We start from the raw sequence: 11572 nt of genomic DNA on the forward strand, positions 1-11572 counted from the left end.
AACAGACTGCTGGACTTGATGGGCCTGGGTCTGATCCAGCAGGGCCTTTCTTATGTTCTTATGGGCATGCCTGTTATATTAGGTGCTGTGAAACACAGGCAGGATGCTGCTGCAGCTGTCTTGTTTGTGGGCTTCCTAGAGGCACCTGGTTGGCCACAGACTGCTGGACTTGATGGGCCTTGGTCTCATCCAGCAGGGCCTTTCTTATGTTCTTACGTTCCCCTGGAGAAAATGGCTTTTTGGAGGGTGGGCTGTATGACATTATACTCTGCTGAGGACTCTCCCCAGGCTCTACACCCCCCCCCCAAATCTCCAGGTATTTCCCAACCCAGAGCTGGCAACCCTAGGAAACATCCTATAAATCCCCAGCAGAGAGTCCATTGAGCGTAACAGAGATGGTCTAGAACAGTGGTGAATATAGCAATGGAGGCCTGGGTTCAAATCCCCAGTCAGCCACTAAGGTCACCAAGTGGCTTTGAGTCAGCCACTGTCCCTCAGCCCATCCTACTCTACAGGGTCATTGTGAGGATCAAATGTGGGAGGGGAAAATCATCCAATGCGCTCTGAGTTCCTGGGAACAAATGAACAAGAAAGGAAAGGGGCTGTGGCTCAGTGGTAGAGCATCTGCTTGGCATGCAGAAGGTCCCAGGTTTGATCCCCAGCATCTCCAGTTGAAAGAACCAGGCAGTAGGTGATGTGAAAGACCTCAGCCTGAGACCCCAGAGAGCTGCTGCTAGTCTGAGCAGACAATATTGAACTCGATGGACCCCGGGGAATTCGATTCAGTATAAGGCAGCTTCATGAGTTCATGGGAGAGACCACGGCTCAGAGTGGTCGAGCATTTGCTTGTTGTGCGGAGGGTTCCCCCATTCAATCTGTGGCAACTCCAATTAAAAGGACCAGGTATAAGGGAAGTTTAAGACCTTGACTTGAAACCAGTCTGACCTGGAGAGGAGATGACTGAGCGGTGATATGATAACCATCTTCAAGTACTTGAAGGGGTGTCACATAGAGGAGGGTGCTGAGTTGTTTGCTGTTGCTCCAGAAGGTTGGACCAGAGCCAACAGGTTGAAATGAAATCAAAAGCGTTTCCGGCTAAACATCAGGAAGAACTCCCTGACAGTTCGACTGGTTCCTCAGTGGAACAGGCTTCCTCAGGAGGTGGTGAGCCCGCCTTCCCTGGAGGTTTTTAAGCAGAGGTTAGATGGCCATCCGTCAGCAATGCTGATTGTATGACCTTAGGCAGTTCATGAGAGGGAGGGCATCTTGGTCATCTTCTGGGCAAGTAGTGGGGGTCATTGGGTGTGTGTGGGAGAGGTAGTTGTGAATTTCCTGCATTGTGCAGGGGGTTGGACTAGATGACCCTGGTGGTCCCTTCCAACTCTATGATTCTATGACCTTGACTGACCAAGGGTCCAATTCAGTATAAGGCATCTTCATGCATGTTCAAGAGCAGGACAAAAACGTAATAGATTCTCAAATATGGTCTTTGAACATTCAGATTGGAGGGTTATTTATTTGAATCATAAATCTTGTCTAGACAAGGCTAGGTATCATCTTGCAAAACCAACACTTTTACACGTGGGCATGATCCAGCTGTGCTCCTTTGGTCTCAGTGGGAACCTTCCTGCTTCTTGTGCCTCCATAGCTACAACACCAATGTGGGAGAAAGCCTTGGGGCGCCACATGGGAAGAGGATGCATGCACTCGGGTCTTCTGTGGCATGGAATAGCCACTGGGCTGCAGCATGTGCATGCCCAGGGGCCATTCGGGAAAGGGAAGATGACATGGGCTCCATTAACACTGATGCTACTCCTCCCTTCTTGAGAACTGAGATGGGAGAGGAAAGATGTGGAACTTCTAAAATATAGATATAAAGGGATCTCCAAAACAACCAACGCAGAGTAATGGTTGTCTCTGTTTTGCTGGGTGACCTTGGGCTAGTAACTCTCTCTCTCTCTCTCTCTCTCTCTCTTTCTCTCTCTCTGGCCATTTATTCATGGTCAATTTTGATTCTCACTAAAAGCACTTTTTAAAAATGCGACTTTAAAAATGCCTGTTTATGGTCCCGACACAAAAGGAGAAATTCCACCACCACCACTCGCCTGCTCCTTTGTTCCTGTCAGCAAAACCATTAGCATGTGCATCGCTAATGCGCCGCTGTTGTTTTGCATGGTTCTTTGAGGAGGATTCTTTGCGGCAAACGCCAGAGATCGCATTAAGTGATCTCTTTAGTAATGTGAAGCAGGTCTGCGCTGGCTTTGCAGTCACTTCCGGAATGACGGTTCAGCATGTAAAATTCAAAAAAATATGTGGGGCAATTCAGACTGGAACGGCTGCTAATTACCATGAATGAGAAGAAGAAGAAGAAGAAGAAGAAGAGTTGCTTTTTTATATGCCGACTTTCTCTACTACTTAAGGAAGAATCAAACTGGCTTAAAATCTCCCCTCCCCCTCCCCACAACAGGCACCCTGTGAGGTGGGTGGGGCTGAGAGTGTGACCAGCCCAAGGCCACCCAGTTGGCTTCACGTGTAGGAGTGGGGAGACAAATCCAGTTCGCCAGATTAGCACCCGCCGCTCATGTGGAGGAGTGGGGAATCGAACCCGGTTCTCCGGATCAGAGTCCACCGCTCCAAAAAACAGATCAGAGCCAATGAATGAGCATGTCGGGAGGCCGCAGACTCTCCCTGGTCGAACCTTTTCGAGGAAGAGCTGGCCAGCATCTACCAGGCATGCTTTACAGGCAAAGATCTGTGCACAGCGGGGGGAAACGCTCCTGCCAGCACTGTGCTTCTACCGGCTATGCAAACACGTTTTGTGCACCCCTGAAATGCATTTATAGACAAGAGACCTCTGAAGGTACACGGATTCTGAAGAAAAGTATCTGGCACAGTGTCAGACATTCCAAGAACCTCAATTTCTTGACCTTCCGGGGGCAGAGATAAGCCTGAAGACACATGGGGTGATGCTGCTGAAATTTTTGGGGGCCAGAGGGCAGCGTTTCAATGCCCACCTTTGGACTAATGAAAGAAGAAGAGTTGTTTTTTTATACCCTACTTTTCTCTACCTTTAAGGGTAGGTGATTGTAAGCAGCTTTAAGGAGTCCCAAAGCGGCTTACAATCACCTTCCCTTCTTCCCCCCACAACAGGCACCTTGTGAGGCAGGTGGGGCTGAGAGAGTTCGGAGAGAGCTGCGACTAGCCCAAAGTCACCAGGCAGGCTTCATGCGGAGTGGGGAATCGAACCCAGTTCTCCAGATTAGACGCTGCTGCTCTTAACCACTACGCCAAACTGGCATAGAAGCACCGATTATGCAAAAAGGATGCCTTGTTTCTATGCTTTCCGGGGAGCAGATGCCTGGTTTCTGATCCCCCCCCCACGAAGCCCTTGCCATACCTAGGGAGTGTGAGCTGATGGTTCTTAGCTCAGTAGCCCCCATTATTCCATGCACAGCCGGCCGAGTCTCACTCCCACTGGGCACAGAGGGCGAATCCTGCCCGGCTTCCATCTCACCCATCTTTCCCGCAGCTGCGAGCCGCCAGATATCCATGGAGCAATCAAGCCAGAGAATTTGGCCACAGGGAAGCCCAGGGGTGCGGCAACTCCCTCGTCTCCCGAGGCGATTGGGGTAGGAAGGGACCAGCCCGGCCCCGAGAAACCCCTCGGGGGTCCGGCGCTGACATACCCACTACACAAAATGTGGCGAAAAGCAAAGTATTCCCAAATGAACATTTCTTGTCTAGCTTGTCCTTGCCAATTCCGCCGATTCAGTCTACCACGTCCACGATGAGAGGAGCCACGTAGTCCGAATGGCGGATCCCGAAGGTCAGGCCACGATGCTGGGTATACTGCAGGGGAGAGGGGAGAGGACCGGGCTGCTGGGTGAACCCAAGGCCCAAACCCAAACCTCTCCTCCCCCACAGAGTCTCCACTGTTTCCCGCGCGCCCCAGACACACAACTGAGTTCTCCATGCCAGTCTGGAGATGCAGGCTTGTCTCTCTTCACCTGCAGTTTCTGCAGGAGCCAGCTGCCAACCTCCAGCTGGGGCCTGGAGATCTCCCAGCATTATAACTGATCTCCAGACGGCAGAGATAGGGTTGCCAACCTCTAGGCACTAGCTGGAGATCTCCTGCTATTACAATAGAGATCAGTTCCCCTGGATGAAATGGCTGCTTTGCAGGGTGGAGTCCATGGCATTATACCCTGCTGAGGTCCCTCTCTCCTCCAAACTCCATCCATATCAGGCTCCACCCCCCAAATCTCCAGGAATTTCCCAACCCGGAGCTGGCAACCCTAACAGGACAGGATCAGGGTGGCTGGGAAGGGAGAGCACACAGCCCCTCCTGTAGCTATGCATGCCCCCCTTTAAAGAATCAGCTGCCCAGGGAGGTGGTGAGCTCCCCCTCACTGGGAGTCTTCAAGCAACGGATGGACGAACACCTGTCAGGGATGCTCTAGTCTAGGTTGATCCAGCATTGAGCAGGGGGTTGGACTAGATGACCTGTATGGCCCCTTCCAACTCTAGGACTCTGTGGTTCTATGGTTCTGGCCTGAGGGTGCGAGACACCCCCACCCCCATTCCACCCCCACCTAAGAGTCACATCCCTCCTGTAGGACAGACCCTCAAACACGCAGGAACCCCTCTTGGGCTGCAGGCTCACCTTCTCCGGGCTGTAGGCTCCTGGGCCCGGTTTCCTAGTGCTGTCCTCCGGAGGCATGTTGCGGGCCAGTATGCTGAAGTGTGGCGGGCGGTTCTTGTACACGCTGGGATCCACCAGGCGGTAGTTGCAGGGTCCGGGAGTCTGCAAGGCCAAGAGGCCAAAGGGTCACCAGCAGAAGACTGACCTCCTTCCCCTGGCATATCTCTCCCAGCCCCCCCTGAACAAGTGCCAGTGTGACCTCCCACACCTGAGGTATCCCTCATTCCCTCCTCTGAGCTGGAAGAAGAAGAAGAAGAAGAAGAAGAAGAAGAAGAAGAAGAAGAAGAAGAAGAAGAAGAAGAAGAAGAAGAAGAAGAAGAAGAAGAAGAAGAAGAAGAAGAAGAAGAAGAAGAAGAAGAAGAAGAAGAAGAAGAAGAAGAAGAAGAAGAAGAAGAAGAAGAAGAAGAAGAAGAAGAAGAAGAAGAAGAAGAAGAAGAAGTAGTAGTAGTAGTAGTAGTAGGTTTTTTCTCTCTGGCATAAGGAAGAATCAAACCGGCTTACGATCACCTTCCCTTCCCCTCCCTACAACAGACACCCTGTGAGGTAGGTGAGGCTGAGAGAGTGTGGCTAGCCCAAGGTCACCCAGCTGGCTTTATGTGGAGGAGTGGGGAAATCAACCCAGTTCTCCAGATTAGCCTCCACTGCTCATGTGGAGGAGTGGGGAATCCAACCCAGTTCTCCAGATCAGAGACCACCACTCCAAACCACTACTCCACGCTGGCTCTCCCTCTTCCAAGCCCTCTGCGCACTGTCAAAATCTAGGCATGGTGAGTGCCTGGAGAAGGTAGATCATGAGAGGGAGGGCAGGAAGGGTTTCATCAGTGTTTGGCGCTTGTGGCCCTTCTATTACATGCCAGGAATGCCCAGATCTCTTTAGGGAGGGGCTGAGGGGCTGATTCAGTATAAGGCAGCTTCGTGTGTTCATAATGAGGAGGGGCTGTGGCTCAGTGACAGAGCATCTGCTTGGCATGCTGAAGGTCCCAGGTTCAATCCCCAGCATCCCCAGTTAAAGGGACCAGGCAGGTAGGCGATGCGAAAGACCTCAGCCTGAGACCCTGGAGAGCCGCTGCCAGTCTGAGTAGACAATACTGACTTTGATGGACCGAGGGTCTGATTCAGTATAAGGCAGCTTCATGTGGTCATGTGGTATTATACGGCCCTGATATTATTTTACAAGGTAGTCCATCAGAATATCTGCCCCAGTTTTCTAGGCTTTGCTTTCATTGTGAATCTAACACAGGTAATTTCTAGGTGAGGGCAGAGGACATAAACCTCCACTCCAGTTTGAAAGATTGGCTTACCTTGCTGAGGTCCTCGTAGAAGCTGCCTACCATACTGCGCCCATAAATGGAGTAATTGGGGGCTGTGTTCTTGTTCACCACCCTAGGCCCAATCATGGGAGGAAGCCCATATGCCGCTGGCCCTAGAAGGGGGGAATACGGAAGGAGGGGAAGAGAAAACATTCCGCAAAAATCAGAGGTGGCAGCTGCCTAACGCTGTTGCAGCCAAAACTTACAAAGAGTTTTGCGGCACCTTAATTTTACTTATTTAGTTTATTTACTTATTTACTTACTTTATTTGTACCCCACTTTCCTCCCCAATGGAGACAAAGAAACATAGGAACAAAGAGCTGGAATGTACCCCAAAGGTCATCTAGTCTAGCCCCCTGCACAATGCAGGAAATTCACAGCTATCCCCGCTGCCCCAGTGACCCTTGATCTATGTCCAGAGGAAGGCAAAAAACCTCCAGGATCCCTGGCCAAATTGGCCTGGAGGAAAATCCCTTCTTGTCCCCAAAGTGGTGATCTGCATTACCCTGGTGTCAGGATCAGGCGTCTGTCCCTAGCATCCCATAAGCAAACTCATCCAGGCAGGTGGCTCTGAAGCAGTAATACTTTATTAGGAGCAAAAAGACAGATTAAACGACTGACTGCCTACAGGCAGGTGAGGCTAGTAATGGTGAATACAGACAGGTTACATGCTTAAGACACTACGGACTGAAAAACTAAACATTGCTAGGCAACCCCGAGATAAGCGGTTCCCAGGAAGACAGACTAAACAGTACCACAGCAGCTGCAGAAAACAGGACGAGCGAAACTATACACAGATGTTCATCGGCATGAGAACCAAGGACTTGACGTGGGGCCAGAACCTGGCCTAACTCATGTCAAGAGCCTTTGCTCTAGCTAAAAGGCAAAGGCCTGACACCCTGGTCATACCAGATGTCCAGTCAATTATTGGAGAAAGCCAGAGAATGTTCTGAAGGGGTGTTGATAAAATCCCAGCTCTGGGGATTAACCAGTGTGAAGAACAAGACTTGATTTTTATACCCCGGTTTTCTCTACCTTTAAGGAATCTCAAAGTGGCTTACAATCGCCTTCCCTTCTTCTCCCCACTAGCCCAAGGTCACCCAGCTGGCTTCGTTTGTATGACTGGGGAAACCAACCCTGTTCACCAGATTAGTTTCTGCCACTCATGTGGAGGAGTGGGGAATCAAACCTGGTTCTCCAGATTAGAGTCCACCACTCTTAACCACTATGCCACGCTGGCTGACAAATGCCACCCAAATAGGGCCACCGTCAGCTTCTCTGGAAAGTATTGGTCACCCGCTTGTTACAACTGGTCGCAAGCATTCTCAGTTCCTTGCAGAATTAACAAGGGCACAACAAGTGGAGCAAAAGAGGACAGAATCATAGAATCATAGAGTTGGAAGGGACCACCAGGGTCATCTAGTCCAACCCCCTCCACAATGCAGGAAATTCACAACTACCTCCCCCCCCACACACACCCAGTGATCCCTACTCCATGCCCAGAAGATGGCCAAGATGCCCTCCCTCTCATCATCTCCTTAAGGTCATAGAATCAGCATTGTTGACAGATGGCCATCTAGCCTCTGCTTCAAAACCTCCAGGGAAGGAGAGCTTACCACCTCCCGAGGAAGCCTGTTCCACTGAGGATCATTTCTGTTAGAAAATTCTTCCTGATGCCTAGATGGAAACTCTTCTGATTTAATTTCAACCTGTTGGTTCTGGTTCGACCTTCTGGGGCAACAGAAAACAACTCGGCACCATCCTCCATATGACAGCCCCTCAAGTACTTGAAGATGGTTATCATATCTCCTCTCAGTCTTCTCCTCTTCAGGCTAAACATACCCAGCTCCTTCAACCTTACCTGATAGGACTTGGTATCCAGACCCCTCACCATCTTTGTTGCCCTCCTCTGGACACGTTCCAGCCTGTCTACATCTTTCTTAAATTGCAGTGCCCAATACTGAACACAATCCACCAGGGACCAAGACCCAGCTGACAATTCCCTTTATGTCCTCAAATACGGTGACCCATCAGAACCCAAGTACAGTCCCAAACTCCCCCCACCAAACTCAGAGGAAAGCTTTCTCGGAGCCTGCGGCGCAAGCAGGCTGACACAAAAGAAAATACTAAAGGCAGAATCGGGCGACTCTTTGGTCCCCACCTGGCGTCTGGTCGTTCTCGAAATCCTTCGTCCGCGAAGCAAGTGAGTACTGGGGAGCGGAGGGGTAGGCCAACCTCCCGGCTTTCTCTGGGCTGTAGCGACCTGCAAGAAGCCAAGAGGCAGACCTTGGTCAGGGCACGATGCACGGCTAGAGTTGCCAGCTCGGGGTTGGGAAATACCTGGAGATTTGGGGGGCGGAGCCTGAGGAGGGTGGGGTTTGGGGAGGGGAGAGACTTCATTGGGGTATAATGCCATAGAGTTAGAGTCTCAATGTGAAAAACAAAACAAAATACACAACCGATGCTGTGAAACGTATGGTAAAGAAATAACAGCACCAAGTATATAGAAGATCCTAAATAACAATTGTGTAATGCAAACCCAAAATATCAATGCATAGCTCTATAAAATTACTACTAAGAATAACATTGCAGACCTCTAAAGCTGTTGATTTACACTGTGAATTCCAGGAAAGATGTTTCATGCATACACATCTCCTTTCTAGTGGATACAGTTGGAACAGAGGAAGCTATGCGAAATGATTGAATACCAGGGTATCGTCTTCAGCCTGTGACCTTCATCTACAATTCTATCTCCAATTTTCAATCCTTGGACTTGAATTCGGAACGGCATCTGCAGTGTTATCCTTAGTAGTAATTTTATAGAGTTGCGCATTGATATTTTGGAATTGCAATACAAAACTGTTATTTAGGATCTTCTATATACTTGGTGGCCTCGTGGTGCTGCTATTTCTTTACTATAGAGTTAGGGTTGCCAGGTCCCTCTTGGCCACCAGTGGGAGATTTTTGGGGGTGGAGCCTGAGGAGGGCAGGGTTTGGGGAGGGGAGGGACTTCAACGCCACAGAGTCCAATGGCCAAAGCGGCCCTTTTCTCCAGGTTAACTGATCTCTATCGGCTGGAGATCAGTTGTAATAGCAGGAGATCTAGAGCTAGTACCCGGAATTTGGCAACCCTGTCTCCGCCCCAGTGGCTATCTGGCGACAGCAGTTGCTTCTCCCACCCACCCCCTCCACTGGTGACCCCGACTCACCTGGCCCCGGAGTCATGAAGGACATGATGTCCCGGGGGCGCCCGTAGATGGAGAATGCAGGGATGCCATCTCTGCCCCTCATGGTCATGTTGGGCGGAACCAGGTATCCTGGCCCAGGAGAGCAGCTCTCTTGCTCCTGGAACCAGCGGGTGCCGAAGCTGTAGGCGGGGGCCCTGAAGCGGGAAGGGTCATGCAGGCTGTAGCCTGAAGGGAGAAAGGAGGGGGGTCAGGGCAGCAGGGAGGAAGGGGCAAGCCCCCAAGGCCAGGGCGACGCGTCAGGTCACCTTGAGACCACCTGTGTGGCACACCCTGCGGGCAGGACTCGTACTCAGCCAGAGGCAGTGCGGACCCACGAGGGGATGCCCTTTGCAAACGGGACCCAGCATGTATTGTGCAGTTGGGTCTCTTGGGGGAGATTTAAATTCAGGTCTCCCAGCCCCTGACAGTGTACCAGACTGGAGCAGAATTTACGTATGTATGTATACGTTCAACCCGTTCAACCAACAGGTTGAAGTTATATCAAAAGAGTTTCCGTCTAGACATTAGGAAGAACTTTATAACAGTGAGAGCGGTTCTTCAGTGGAACAGGGGAGGTGGTGGGCTCTTCTTCCCTGGAGGTTTTCAAGCAGAGGCTAGATGGACATCTGTAAGCGATGCTGATTCTGTGACCTTAAGGCAATGATGAGAGGGAGGGCATCTTGGCCATCTTCTGGGCATGGAGTAGGGGTTGCTGGGTGTGTGTGGGGAGAGGTAGTTGTGAATTTCCTGCATTGTGCAGGGGGTTGGACTAGATGACCCTGGTGGTACCTTCCAACTCTATGATTCTATGATTCCATGTATATGTACATGTAAATTGTATGTAAAATGTATGTATTTACTGCATTTGTACCCCACTTTTCTCTCCAATGGGGACCCAAGGTGGTTTACGACATTTCCCCCTTCTCTGTTCTATCCTCACAGCAACCCCGCAAGGTAGGTGAAACTGAAAGCACGCACATGACCGAAGCTCACCCAGAAAACGTCCATGGCACAAAGGGAATTTAAACCAGGGGTATTGCAGATCCTAGTCTGAAGCTCTAACCCAGGGGTGTCAAACAGAAGGCCCGGGGGCCAGATCCAGCCTCTTGAGAGCTCTTACCCGGCCCACAAGCCAGCCTAGGGAGCCTCCCCCCCATTCTCAATCTGGGCTGGCGAGGCATGGCCAAGTGACATTTATGTCATATCCGGCCCTGATAACAATTGTTTGATACCCCCCCTGCTCTAACCACTATACCATGCTGTGTAGGGGGTGGTCCTTGTCTCTCACTTCCATTGGGACAGGTTCCGAGGACAAGCCCTGTTCATGCGCAGAGTGACTGCTGCAATCTGGGCTGATAAATTCATTTGTCTTGCTTGTGGGCTTCCTGGAGGCACCCGGTTGGCCACGGTGTGAACAGACTGCTGGACTTGATGGGCCTTGGTCTGACCCAGCAGGGCTTTCCTTATGTTCTTAGGTAGGATGGGGCTATCCATGGCTACTAGTCAAAATGAATACTAGTCATGATGCATGCCTATTCTCTCCAGGATCAGAGGAGCAGGCCTATTATATTGGGTGCGGTGGAACACAGGCAGGATGGTGCTGCTGCAGTGGTCTTGTTTGGGAGCTTCCTGGAGGCACCTGGTTGGCCACTGTGTGAACAGACTGCTGGACTTGATGGACCTTGGTCTGATCCAGCATGGCCATTCTTATGTTCTTGCTGGCAAATCTGAGGGCCAAATCATGCCAATCTGCATGACATAGGAGATCTGCGGCTGAATCTTTAGAAGCTCCCAACTGGACCGTTCGTATGCCCGTGTGCGGCTTTCGTGGAAATCCAGCTCCACTTCTCTTGAAGTTCCTCAGAGGAAGTGAAGAGTCATTTCCGCCACCTGGCTCTGGCGGGGTTTGAGATGGAGATCCACACCCCACCCCACCACTCCATCCCCTCTTGGGGGAGGTGGGCCAGCCCCCCTCGCCCAACTGCCCCCGGCCCCCTCTCACCTACATTCGTTGGCAGCCCATACTTGGGTCCTGGGCTGCTATACAGGGCCGCGATTGGTCCTCTGGGCCTGTGGGGGCGCCAGCTCCCCACCCATATATCCGTGGACATGTCTGGTCCTGGGCGCTGTCACACGGCTTGCTCTGAAAGGGTGGAAAGAGGGATAATGCTATGAGGGAGGGGCAAGGCAGGGTTGGATTAGCCAGTAGGCTGAGCAAGATACAAGACCCCCCCCCCCAAAGCAAGAACTACCCCCCAAAAAATGAATAATGATGTGGGAATTTCTCTGACTGCCCTTGGCCCAGGTCTCCTTAGCAGTGCTGTTTGACACGT

At 51.2% G+C, this 11572-nt stretch overlaps 1 protein-coding gene across 3 annotated transcripts; it reads right to left on the reverse strand.

The window, feature by feature from the left end:
- Positions 1-3694: 3694 nt before the first annotated feature.
- CIMAP1B (ciliary microtubule associated protein 1B) lies at positions 3695-11350 on the reverse strand. Of its 3 annotated transcripts, none has more exons than XM_056845845.1 (6): positions 11242-11350; positions 9222-9425; positions 8174-8275; positions 6004-6125; positions 4664-4804; positions 3695-3849 (listed from the first exon to the last, which is right to left on the reverse strand). In XM_056845845.1, exons 1-6 carry the CDS (start codon positions 11348-11350, stop codon positions 3769-3771), a joined length of 759 nt encoding a protein of 252 aa, XP_056701823.1. In that variant the 3' UTR covers positions 3695-3768. The 3 variants fall into 3 exon arrangements, with proteins under 3 accessions (XP_056701823.1, XP_056701822.1, XP_056701824.1); XM_056845844.1 differs by having other exon boundaries at positions 4634-4804; XM_056845846.1 differs by lacking the exon at positions 9222-9425.
- Between the last annotated feature and the right edge of the window lie 222 nt (positions 11351-11572).

Source organism: Euleptes europaea, chromosome 3 (assembly GCF_029931775.1).
Source record: "Euleptes europaea isolate rEulEur1 chromosome 3, rEulEur1.hap1, whole genome shotgun sequence".
Classification (NCBI taxonomy): Eukaryota; Metazoa; Chordata; class Lepidosauria; order Squamata; family Sphaerodactylidae; genus Euleptes; species Euleptes europaea.

Bases quoted from the DNA above. Each gene is read 5' to 3' on its own strand.
- CIMAP1B (XM_056845844.1), bottom strand. From the start codon at position 11,350: ATGTCCACGGATATATGGGTGGGGAGCTGGCGCCCCCACAGGCCCAGA. The intron at 4,805-6,003 runs GTAAGCCAATCT...TTGGCCTTGCAG, and splicing joins TCTACGAGGACCTCAGCAAG to ACTCCCGGACCCTGCAACTA. The intron at 3,850-4,633 runs GTGTTTGAGGGT...TCTCCCCTGCAG, and splicing joins AGCCCAAGAGGGGTTCCTGC to TATACCCAGCATCGTGGCCT.